General features: G+C 51.4%; 1 protein-coding gene across 3 annotated transcripts in view; it reads left to right on the forward strand.

Moving 5' to 3' along the window:
• BIN3 (bridging integrator 3) overlaps positions 1-12610 on the forward strand; it is a 42295-nt gene that overhangs the window by 12621 nt on the left and 17064 nt on the right. For 2 of the 3 annotated variants that reach the window (XM_008249867.5, XM_051836749.3), the window contains exon 2: positions 12411-12459. In XM_008249867.5, coding sequence (XP_008248089.1) covers positions 12411-12459 — 49 coding nt within the window. Of the gene's footprint in view, positions 1-8000; positions 8143-12410; positions 12460-12610 lie in introns of all 3 variants that reach the window. The other variant, XM_017338320.4, reaches the window with a different exon arrangement.

A 12610-nucleotide genomic window follows, 5' to 3' on the forward strand; every position in this document is an offset into this window, starting at 1 on the left:
AGGGACAGGAAGGAGGCACAAGGCAGATGATTTTGAAATTCATCTCCAATAATAAAGCAAATTAAAATAGCCAAGAAATTACCTGAAGAAGAAAACCAATGAGGAGAGATTTGACTTACTAGGTATTAACAGCTTTTCTAAACCTAAATAATTAAATCTGTGTTATTGGCAAAAGAGTAGACTGGTCTCTGACATGAAATAGAAGTAGCTTGCACTAATAAAATGGTTTTTCAGAGAGGGAGTATTTTTGAAACGTGTTAAAACAGCTGGTTGACCATACATGCAAGCTCTAAATGTAGTAAAGATTTCAGTCTAAAAAAACTAACCACTGACATTGTGAAAATGCCAGTGACACGGAGCAGCCACGTCCGTCTTGGTGGAGAAGAGCTCCTGTGGGGACGCTCTTGCCAGGGTTAGCGCTCATTCAGGTGAGCATAGAAAGGAATGGGAGGAAACGGGCCGGAAACGCCCGCTAGCATTAACAGAGATGCCAGGACAGGCCAGCGGGGAGAGCAGTCTTTTTCACACACTGGAGAGCCACCTGGCAAGGAGTGAAGTTAGAACCCTGCCTCTGGGCCGGCGCTGTGGCGCAGCGGGTTGAAGCCCTGGCCTGAAGTGCCAGCATCCCATATGGGCGCCAGTTCTAGTCCCGGCTGCTCTTCTTCCAACCCAGTTCTCTGCTGTGGCCTGGGAAAGCAGTACAAGATGGCCCAAATCCTTGGGCCCCTGCACCCACGTGGGAGACCTGGAGGAAGCTCCTGGCTCCTGGCTTCAGATCAGTGCAGCTCCGGCCATTTCAGCCATCTGGGGAGTGAGCCAACGGAAGGAAGACCTCTTTCTCTCTGCCTCTCCTCTCTCTGTGTAACTCTGATCTTCAAATAAATAAATAAATATTTATTTGAGAGTGGACAGTGAGAGATAGAGACAGAGAGAAAGGTCTTCCTTTGCCGTTGGTTCACCCTCCAATGGCTGCCACGGCCGGCGCACCACGCTGATCCGATGGCAGGAGCCAGGTACTTATCCTGGTCTCCCATGGGGTGCAGGGCCCAAGCACCTGGGCCATCCTCCACTGCACTCCCTGGCCACAGCAGAGAGCTGGCCTGGAAGAGGGGCAACCGGGACAGAATCCGGTGCCGCAAGGCGGAGGATTAGCCTAGTGAGCCATAGCGCCAGCCCGATAAATAAATCTTTAAAAAAAAAAAAAAGAATCCTACCTCATATCATAAACAAAAGTGATCCAAAATTGTCAGTTAAAAAAAAATTGGACTTCAAAATTTACAAAGGATACCATTAACAAAGTGAAAAAAAAAATAAAAAAACAAGATGCGGTTGAGAGAAAATATTTGCCAAATCACCTATCTGATTAGGGACTTGTCCTGAGACTATGAAAATAATTCTTATGACTGAACAATAGAAAAGACATTGCCATTTTAGAATGGGCAGAGGAGCTGAATAGTTGTTTCTCCAAAGGGGGGGAAAACACTTGAAAAAATGCTCACCATTTTTAGTCATTAGAGAGCTGCAAATGAATGCCATAGTGAAATATACTTCTAACTTACCAGGATGGAGAAAATCAGAAAGACAGTAGCAAGTGGTAATTAGATACCACATTTAGCACGGGTGGGAATGGAGGGGGTACAGCCACTTTGGAAAACAATCTGGCAGATCCTCAAAAGGTTAGACATAGAGGCACCATGTGACTCAGCTTTCTCCTAGATAGGCAGACGTGTCCATACAGAATCTTGCCCACAAGTGTTCATGGCAACATTCTTCATTAATAGCCCAGGAGGGGAAACAGCCGCGTACCCAGCAACTTGTGAGGGGATAGACAGTGCGGTGTCGCCATACACAGAAGCACCATCCTGTGATTAGTGAGGGGCGGGGTGAAGGACGGAGACGTGCTGCCACACGGACCATCTTTGAATTTTGCTAAATGAAAGAAACCCAAGCAAAAAGCCACACGCGATTACATTTACATGTAACGCGGCAAATAGGCGAATCCATAGAGACAGGAAGTGGAGCGGTGGCCACCAGGGCTTGGCGGGGAGGGAGTCACTTGCTCGTAGGTGTGGGGTTTCTTTGTGGTGTGATCCATGATCCAGCGTCCTGCCATGAGACACTGGTGGTGGTGGCCCAAGGCTGAGGGTGTACGGAAACCACCAAACCGAGCACTTTCAAAGAGTCGGGGCAGTGCTGTGTCGGCTGTCACTTAAAAAGAAACTGGGTTCTGAGTAAAGATGACAGGGTGAATACATGCACCCGATTTATCCCCCTCACGATCCCGCAAGAAATGCAACCACGTGCTTCTGTACACACCCCCTCCAAGTTCCGGGAGAACAGAAGAGCCGTCAGCAACAGCATTTGAGAACTGGAACGCGGTTCTGGGAGAGCTGGCCCTGTACATCACAGAGCCCTCAGTCGGGGCAGTGGGGTGAAGCCGAGTGCCCAGGTCGCTGCTGGTTGAAAGCTGTTGTGATTGAGCCCCTGCCCGACCCTGGCGCTCCCCCACCCCCAGGGAGCTCTGTCGAGGGGGACACCCAGGTGAGTTGGTCGTGGGAAAGCAATCGGGCTGGGGCTTGAGGGCCCTTAGCCATGTGTTTGCTCAGCCCATGGTTTCATAAACTGGAGACATCCCTTGTTTCACGGCCGTCCGTTCAGAGCACCTCTGTCTTGATATTTTTTTTTTTCCTACTACTCGTCATGTCAGACAGCTTTGGAACACCCGGGACCTTTCAGGGCCTAGCACTCGGGGGCAGGGGTGGGGCGTGGGGTTTGAGTTGGGGGTGTACTGTTTCAACTGCAGTTTGTGGAGATGTTTTGGGGGAATTTTTTTTTTAAAGATTTATTTATATGAAACAGTTACATAGAGAAGGAGAGGCAGAGAGAGAGAGAGAGGGGTCTTCCATCCACTGGTTCACTCCCCAGTTGACTGCAATGGCCGGAGCTATGCTGATCTGAAGCCAGGAGCCAGGCGCTTCTTCCTGGTCTCCCACACGGGTGCAGGGGCCCAAGGACTTGGGCCATCCTCTGCTGTTCTCCCAGGCCACAGCAGAGAGCTGGATCAGAAGTGGAGCAGCCAAGACTCGAACTGGTGCCCACATGGAATGTTGGCACTGTAGGTGGCGGCTTTACCTGCTACACCACAGCACCAGCCCCTTGGGGAAAATTACAGACCAAAGAGTTGGAAATATTCAGAACATCCCTGTTTTGGTAAGCTTTAAATTTATTTAAAAACTAAAAGAAAAATCGGGTAAAAAATAATAGGGCATGAAAGTGATAAAGGTGAGAATTCAATCAATAGGAACCAAGGCAAGTGCAACCAAGTATCTTCAGCTTGTACTCAAAACTGGCACGATCCATTAAGAGGATGGGACCAGCTGTAAATTGGAGTGACAATTGTTTGAGCATCTAGTTAATGACAAAGAGGAGCAAGTCGTAGGACACGTTGATAAAACATTGACATTTCTGGTGGATTTACCGTGAAAGACAACATGAAGATAGAACTCACGACATGCCCTCCCCTAGGCCATCCGTGACGGGCTGGTTACTGTCATTAATTCAGAGAGCACTTAGGGTTAGTCACGGTACAAAAAGTCTTGAAATGTGCCCTGAAACCTTACCATCTATTTGTGAAAGAAACACAGGATCTTTCCTAAACTCTGCAACAGTCTTAAAATTTATGTTGCTCTCTTACCAATAATTTGGGGAGGAAAAAAAAAATTTTTTTTGGACAGGCAGAGTGGACAGTGAGAGAGAGAGAGACAGAGAGAAAGGCCTTCCTTTTGCCATTGGTTCACCCTCCAATGACCACTGCGGCCCGCGCGCTGTGGCCGGCGCACCACACTGATCCGATGGCAGGAGCCAGGTACTTATCCTGGTCTCCCATGGGGTGCAGGGCCCAAGTACTTGGGCCATCCTCCACTGCACTCCCTGGCCACAGCAGAGAGCTGGCCTGGAAGAGGGGCAACTGGGACAGAATCCGGCGCCCCGACCAGGACTAGAACCCGGTGTGCCGGCGCCGCAAGGCGGAGGATTAGCCTAGTGAGCCACAGCGCCGGCTGAAAAAAACATTTCTGAACTGTCAGTGGTAGCCACTTTTCAGTCAGCCCTTCTGGCTGAGTGATCTCCACTCCAGCAACATGGTACTACCAGCCTTGTGTCACATGAACAGGCAGGCATTTTAGAAGTTGCCATTTGTTCTTTTTTTTTTTTTTTTTTTTTTTAGAATTATTTATGTATTTGAAAGACAGAGTTGCAGAGAGGGAGAGAGAGGTCTTCCATCCACTGGTTCCCTCCCCAGATGGCCACAACGGCCAGAGCTATGCCGATCCGAAGCCAGGAGCTTCCTCCGGGTCTCCCATGCAGGTGCAGGGCCCAAGGACCTGGGCCATCTTCTACTGCTTTCCCAGGCCACAGCAGGGAGCTGGACTAGAAGAGGAGCAGCCAGGACTTGAACTGGTGCCCATATCGGTTGCTGGGACTGCAGGTGGCAGCTTTACCTGCTATGTCACTGCGCCAACCGTGATCATCTGTTCTTTTTCTAAATATTTTCACTTTGGTTTCAAAGGGCAGGTAAAATTATATCAGCTTGAGGCCTACAAAACCCAGACTCACATCTGGGAGTGCAGTTAGCACGGTGGAGGGCAGGACAGCCATGATGAAGTGAACATGAGCACCCCTTCCCCTCCCCAGCACACACACCCCGCCTCTCCTACTCCTGAGACAGGAGACTGTGGAGGAATTTTTCCCAAGGATTTTTATCTGCCCAGGAGAAAAGACCAAAATTATACTGACATTGAGGATTTGCCCACAAAACTTCAGCCAGGCCACACCGTACACTAGGTCCACGTCCACATGCTCAGAGCTTCCAATCAGCTTTTTTGGTCCTCCAGTCCTGTATGTGAGTAGGTGGCACCAGAATTGCCACACATCCAGAGAAAGCGTTTAGTATTTAAATAAATATATAGACTAAACAAGCAGAAACAACTTGGAGGGAAACAGACTATAAAGAGAAGAAATGTTTTTAAAGCTGTCATTAAGATCCTCAGATAAGAAGGCATCAATGAAATAAAAACAAGATTTTTTTTTAAAGAAAAGGACATCCTGAAAATTTAGAAAAAGTCTTGGAAATTAAAATTTTGATAGCAGAGATAAAAGACTCTTTAGAAGTGTTATAAAGTTAAGAATAATTGGAAAACAAAGGACCACCAAGCCAAGGAGGGGTGACATCAAAGTTATAACAATTTCAGAAGCAGGAAATGGAGGAGAAACCATTGATGACAAAGTTATTTTAATCCCAGAGCCAAAGATTACAAATTATTAAAAATCCAAGGGGTTCTGGGAATACCCAGCAAAGATGGATTCAACTAGACCTGTGAGGTACATCGCTGTAGCACTTCACAGCCCTAGCAGACACAGGGCCCTGTGAGCTTGCCTGAGGAAAAGCAGGTCAGATACAAGGGATGGGAGTCAGATGTCCTGCAGCCTCACCCCAGCCCCAGAGCTGGGCAGCCAGAGCCAGGGCACCGTGCCCTGCAAATTTAAATGGTGCCACGTCCAGCCTGGGATTTTATACCCAGCCAGACTAACTAGCCGAGGGAAGGAATAAACAGTCTGGGGGACATGAAAAGTCTCAGAAGTTATCTCCACACACTCCCCCACTCCCCATAAAATAAGGAGTAGACAGAGGGAAGAGGAGCAGCAGGGGTGGATCATGGGGAAAAGTCGGGAGTCCCAGTGAGGACAGCGGCTGTGCACCGTGCTGAGGGGCAGCCGGCCCAGCATGGAGGTGGGCACAGGCTCCCGTGGAGGAGGCCTGGTGTGCAGGAGTGAATTCAGAGTGGAAGTAGGTGCGGAGACCACCCAGACCTCACTGTGTACCCTCGTCCTGCGTATAGAAGACCTGGAAAAGCCCAAATGGAGCAGTAAGTATGCCACTTAGTTAGCTTTGGAGTAAATGTGCCATAGAAATAGTAGCAGAATTGAAAGCTCGGGACTTAGTAGACTTGAAGCAAATGAAAGGAAGATAAAAGATTATGTACTGTTACTGTTGGGCACTGCTGCACCAGAAATTATTCCACAACTTGGAGGCTCCAGACAGCAACGGACGGTTCCACGTGGTTGAGAATTTGGTAATGACTTGGCTGAGGTTTGGCTTGGGAAGCCTCACGAGGTTGAGTTGAGCACGTTTACCTCGTAAGGTTGGACTGAGGCAGAAGAGCCTGCCGGCTCCCACATGCAGAATGGAGGACACGTCACCATACTCTTGACTTAGTGTAACGGCTAATGCTGCCTAGCCACGCTGCGATACCTGACTGTACTGCAAGTGTGTGTCAGTAGGGACGAGCACCCTAAAGAGTGTTTTATTTGCTCGTGTAGTTAAATCCTGTCTTCCAAAGTACAAAAGTCAGTAGCTAGAGCCTGAAGACCTGATCCTCCAGAGGCTGCGGTACAATAAGTGCAAAGAGAAGGCTCAAACCTGCTGAGCTTGAGAGAGGTCGTCTTGGCCGGGGCAGGCAGGGGGCGCCGGGGCCGGGCATTCTAGGGTGAAGTTTCACTCCACGAGCCTCCTTGCCTCATCAGACCGTGCACACGTGCACACGTATGGCTTTGATAAAAGCAGCGCTTCAGTGACCACAAGGAAGTCGTAGTAATGGTGAAGCAAGCATGGGTGAACACCTGACACGACGTGAGGGTGCAGGAAGCGGGTCTTTCTCAGTCTGAGACCAGAAGTAGGAAGCACAGGAGAGAAGGTAGAATTGATAGACCTGCCTTCACACTAATCAAGAACTCTGTCCAGCCAGGGGGAAGTCCTGCTGTTTCAATCTTTTAAAAATGTAAAATGTTTCCATCTGCCTCTAGGGCAGTTTGGCAAAGTATATCAAAGCCTTAAACACAGAATGTAGGTGTACATCCTTGACCCAGCCAGGCCAAGATCTTACCCTCCTTGACTAATCCTTGGAGTACACAAGAAGAATTTGTGTTTATAGAAAAAGAAACGTTTGATTCAGTTGAAAAGACCAGCAGTAAGTGATGTGGGTGTTGTGGTACAGCAGGGGAAGCCACCACTTGGGGTGCCTGCATCATATCTGGGAGTGCTGTTTGAATCCCAGTCACTCTTTTTTTTTTTTCTTTTTAAGATTGATTTATTTATTTCAAAGGCAGAGTTAGGGAGAGAGAAGAAGAGAGAGCTCATTCATCTCCCCAGATGTCTGCAGTGGTCAGGGCTGGGCCAGACGGAAGCCAGGAGCCTGGAACAGCATCCTGGTCTCTCACGGAGGTGACAGGGACCCAAGCACTTGGGCCATCCTCCATTGCTTTCCCAGGTGCATTAGCAGGGAGTTGGGTTGAAAGCAAAGCAGCCAGGACTTGAACTGGTGCTCATGTGGGATGCCAGTGTCATAGGCAGTGGCCTAACCCAGTGCGCTGCAATGCCGACCCCCAGCTGCTCCACTTCTGTTCCCGCTCCCTGCTGATGCATCCTGGGAGACGGCAGATGGCATCTCCAGTGCTTTAGGTCCCCGCCATCCGCGGTGGCGACCAGGCCAGAGTTCCATCTTCTCAACCTCAGGTTGGCCCCAGCCCTGGCTGTGGTGGGCGTTTGGGGAATGAACCAGCAGATGGAAGACTCTCTGTCTCTCACTGATGCTCTGCCTTTCAAATAAAATTTAAAAAAATTTTTTAAAAGATGATTAGAAGTATAGAATGGCAAATAAACATGATATATGGTTACACTTTAAAGTTGTGTAAATTTTCACTATATACGTGTACACATGTGTACACACATAGGCACACTGAGATTTGCGATATTGATTTTCCCCTTGGGTTCTGTGTGTGTGCGTGTACGCATGCCAAGTTTTTAATACGGATCAGGTGCTATTTCTGTAACCATGGGTGGTGGTTTGTTTAGTTGGGGCAAAAGTGGAAGGTACAAAGCAGCAAGCAGAGTTGGCCACCACGAGCAGTCGACATACTTGCCTCAGTTGCTTTTCTTTCTGCAGGTTTTAAAAATCTCCTTACCAACACTGAGCCTTGACCTCAGTCCTCACTAGAGATGGTAGCCAGAGATCGTCTGCTCTCCCTTTCTCCCCACTCCCCCACCGCCTTCCTCTGCTCTTCTCTGTACGTCTCAGGCTTTCTCTGGTGAGCGTGCTTTTTTCTTTGTAAGGGAATTAATTAGATAAAATATTTTTAAATGCCAAATAAGTTTTATTAGGCATTTTAAAAAATTTGTTTGAAAGAATTGGAGAGACTGAGAGAAAGATCTTCCATTGCGAGTTCACTCCCCAAATGGCTGCAGCTGCTGGGGATGGGCCAGGCTGAAGCCAGGAGCCTGGAGCTCCAGCCAAGTCTCCTATGTGGGGGGCAGGGGCCCAAGTACTTGGGCCATCTTCCACTGCTTTTCTCAGGCACATTAGCAGGGAGCTGGATTGGAAGTGGCACAGCTGGGACTCAAACCTGTGCCCATATGGGATGCAGACATCACAGGTAGAGGCTTAACCTACAATGCCACAGCATAGAACCCTGTAGTAGACATTTTCAGAGAAGGTAGGCGAGGTTCTGGACTTGAGGACGAGCTTTGGTTAAGCTAGGAAAGAGGGAGGCAGCCCTCTTCAGTGGTGTGGCCGTATGTCCCTGTTGTCCTCATGAGGGTCCAGGTTATCCTGGTGACATGAACTCAGAAATGCCCCCATTTGGGTCAGGAGAGGATAAGGAGTCTGTGTGAGATTAACAAGCAGCCATTGGCGGAGTTGTTGGGTGGGGTGGGGTGGGGTGGGAGAGAAGGCGGAAAGGAAGGTTCACACCGCCTTGCAGAGGCTGAACGGTGGTGTAGACGCCTGCTCCGGCTCGGGGCTGGGCAGGAAGCGCACAAGGTGGCCTCGAGCCTCTTGAAGTACCCGGAAGTACAGAAGTGCCAAATACCCACGCACACACGCACACACGTCGATGCGGAAGTGCGGCAGCGGGCCGCGCTGGAACAGTTTGAGCACTGGAATAAGGTGGTGCTGGGTGAAATCCCCAGGGTTCTGGATGGTGGAGCGGGGCTCAGCACGGTGGGTTCTCCCGCAGAGTACGTGTGGGGAGAAAGCTGGCAAGCACACCTCAGCGTGGTGACCAGGCCCCACCCACAGCTCTGCAGTCGATGGCGTGTGGCTCCATGACATGTGAGCGTGGCTCCTCGGCCTGGTCAGGAGAGAGACAGCAGACAGCCCAGGTGGGCAGTCCTTACAGCCTGATCAGCACTCCTTAAAAATGATGAGGGTTCTGAGAAATTGCACAGCCAGGAGAAGTCGGAGGAGACGTGGTGACTGAGTGTAATGTGGGGACCCGGAGGGGCTCCTGGGGTTTAAAACGGGCGTCAGGAGCCGATGCTGTGGCGTAGCAGGTAAAGCCACCGCCTGCGGTGCCGGCATCCCATACAGGCGCCAGTTCGAGACCCGGCTGCCCCACTTCTGATCCAGCTCTCGGCTGCGGCCTGGGAAAGCAGTGGAAGGTGGCCCAAGTCCTTGCACCAGCATGGGAAACCCAGAAGAGGCTCCTGGCTTCAGATCAGCATAGCTCTAGACGTTGCAGCCAACTGGGGAGTGAGCTAGCGGATAAAGGACCTCCCTCCCTCCCTCCCTCTCTCTGCCTCTCCTTCTCTCTGTGTAACTCTGACTTTCAAGTAAATAAATAAATCTTTAAGAAATAAATAAAATGGGCATCAGAGAAAACTAAGGAAATCCGAATAAGGTCTAGACGTCAGTCTGCCGTGTTGATTGATAAATGTACCACACTAATAGAAGGCATTGGCGAGAGAATGGGGCGGGGGGGGGGGGTAGTTAACGTGTTTTCTTCACAGTGAACTGCAATCTTTTACAAGTTGGGAACATGAACTTTTAAAATGAAAGTACTTGCAAGATGTTCTTCTAGGAGGTGGAGACAGCTTTTGACTCAGCAAGTTGAAAGCCACGGGAAGTAATGGGTGACGGCCACTAGGTGCGGCGGAAATGCAGGGGGACCTCGTGGGGCCTGCGTGGCACACATAAGTGGCGTGCGCCAGTGCACTCTGTTCTGCAGGAACCCTCCTCTCACGTCTGTGGCTTGAGGGACAATGGCCCTTTCTGATGCCATGGGGTGGGGGTGGGGGGATTTATTTATTTATTTGAAAGAGTTACAGAGAAACAGAGAGAGAGAGAGAGAGAGAGAAAGGTCTTCCATCTGCTGGTTCACTCCCCAGATGGCCGCAATAGCCAGAGCTGTGCCAACAGGAGCCAGGAGCTTCCTCCAGGTCTCCCACACAGGTGCAGGGGCCCAAGGGCTTGGGCCATCTTCTGCTGCTTTCCCAGGCCATAGCAGAGAGCTGGATCAGAAGTGGAACAACCAGGACTCGAACTGGCGCCCATATGGGATGCCGGCACTGCAGGCAGCAGCTTTACCCGCTACACCACAGCGCCGGCTCCCACAGTGTTTTGATCAGATACGGGTAACAAGTTCCTGTGGAAAGAGCATGACCAGTGAGTGGGAGGGAGAAGGCAGGAGCCCAGGCTGTCCTGGGTTTCATGTGGACGGGCACCGTGGCCTGGACCGGTCACTGAACCTCTGCTTGCTTCCTCATCTAAACAATGAGAGGCTGAACTAGGCGGAGAGGACATTTCTGTGGTGACTTCCACCCTGGGAAAAAGCCTGTGATTCCTGAGACAGAGAAGGCGGCTGTACACGGAATAGAGTTGCATTGCTGGTGCTAGCCCCTCGCCTGGCGTGCTCACCCGGAGGCAGAGTCGTTTGGAAGACTTCTCGGACAAGTCTCCACAGTTCTCGCCCTCCTCCCCTCGCCCTTGGCCTGGAGATTCCTAGACCCCGGGGATCTTCCTTTGTTGTACAGTTGAAGATCCTGGGCGCGGGGCAGGTTGTGATTGGTTCAGCCCGGGAGCTGGGCACAGGCAGCACCCGCGGGACCCTGCTCGGCTGCCCCTGGGTGCCCAGCAGCTCCAGGCCCTGTTTGGGGAAAGGCCCCTGGGGCCCAGGCCAGGAAGGGCTTCTCTCCCCTGGAGCCTTTCCCCTTCAGGTCTGAGAAAGGGGACAGCAATTTCATTTTTTTCTTTTCGGCTCTGTGCCCCCCTCTCCTCACCTCCCCCCAGTAATTACATAGCCAGAGATGATTTGTTTACAGAAGCCACGTGAATCAGCTAGCCCTGAAAGGGTTAACGCGCCTAAATTACGGGGCTGGGTGAACAATAAACAGGATGTCCTCCAGAAATTAAATTTAAACCACTGTGACTCAGGCGGGGCCAACCCCTCAACGGATCGTTGTCTGGGGTTATTATCGGTGGTTAATTATACCGTTGGGTTTAGCAACAGAGCTGGTCAGTTTGGGCCAAATGGAAGCAGAGAAGCGGTGTGGAGGTGGGGTGGCCGGCGAGCGGGAGCTTTGAATGGCAGCGCTTCTGCCAGGGCCTGGGAGCCCAAAGGAGGGTAGTGAGCGGGGCTGGGCACAGCCTGTGCCTGGGCTGACCCCAGGGGCTCCTGACGTGCCTGCGGGGAGTGCGCACCTGCTGTCCCTGTAGCTGCTGGGAGACACTGTGTTTGCTTCCTGGCCTGGCCACTGTTTGTTGCCTGTTTGAATCCTAGGCGTTTCTGTGCCTTGAGGAAGCTTCTACGTTATCTAGTTTAATTCCCTCCTGATCTTACAAAGTAGGAAATGAAGCCCCAGGGCGGCCTGCTTCTCAGAGCTGCTGAGCTAGCCCTTGACCTCAGACCCCCTCCTGGACTGGGACCCTGCTTCTGTTGGGCCAGGCCGCCCTCCGTCCAAGTGGGCAGTCTGCTCGCAGAGCACCGTGGCAGGTCCAAGGCCAGCCACAGCTGGGCTCCATAGCCTTCTCGTTAGCCACCTTCAGACTCAGTGCATTTCCCGGGGACGTACCCCGGCCTGGCGGGCGTCGATGGCCCTGTGATCGGTCATCTCTCCCAAGCAGCCCTGCATACCCGCAGTCGCTGTGCTGTGGAGCAGCAGAGGAGCGCCAGCACAGCCGACGGGTGGTGTGGTGGTGGCTTTAAAGGCGTGTTTTCCAGGGTGATAGCTAGTACAGCAAGCCTGTAATTTCCCACGTTGCAGCTCCTCCAGACACAAGGTGCGCGGTACAGCTGTTTGTGGGGTGTCTGCCCTTTGCTGGCCTCTCCTTTTCAAGGCATATAAACTTCAGACTGTTAGCACGAAGGTCCTCAGGGCAGGAGCTGGTGCCTGATCCTGCATCTGTCAGAGGCCCTGGGAAGATGGCTGTCCTAGAACTCAGCTCCGCCCGTGCCCATGGCCCTCACCCTCAGGGCATGGCATGCGGGCACCTCGTCCACACCCTCCTGGGGAGAGTGTCAGTCCCCCCCTCACCCCACCCGCATCTCACGGTATCCCTCTTTGTCTCTTTCTCTTGTAGGATTCCTTTTAAGATTGGACAGCCCAAGAAGCAGATCGTTCCCAAAACAGTGAGTAACCCAGTCTTGCACTCTTGAAAGTCAGTGCCGTCTCACGCGGCCTTTGCGTAGAACCAGAGATTTAACAACACCAGGGCAACCCGGACCTCGTTCCCCATCGTGTAGGTCTGACTGTGTTTGCAGGGGCCTCCCGTCTGGGGGC

This window comes from Oryctolagus cuniculus, chromosome 8 (assembly GCF_051225735.1).
Source record: "Oryctolagus cuniculus isolate XC-2025 breed Fujian yellow rabbit chromosome 8, ASM5122573v1, whole genome shotgun sequence".
In the NCBI taxonomy this organism is placed as follows: Eukaryota; Metazoa; Chordata; class Mammalia; order Lagomorpha; family Leporidae; genus Oryctolagus; species Oryctolagus cuniculus.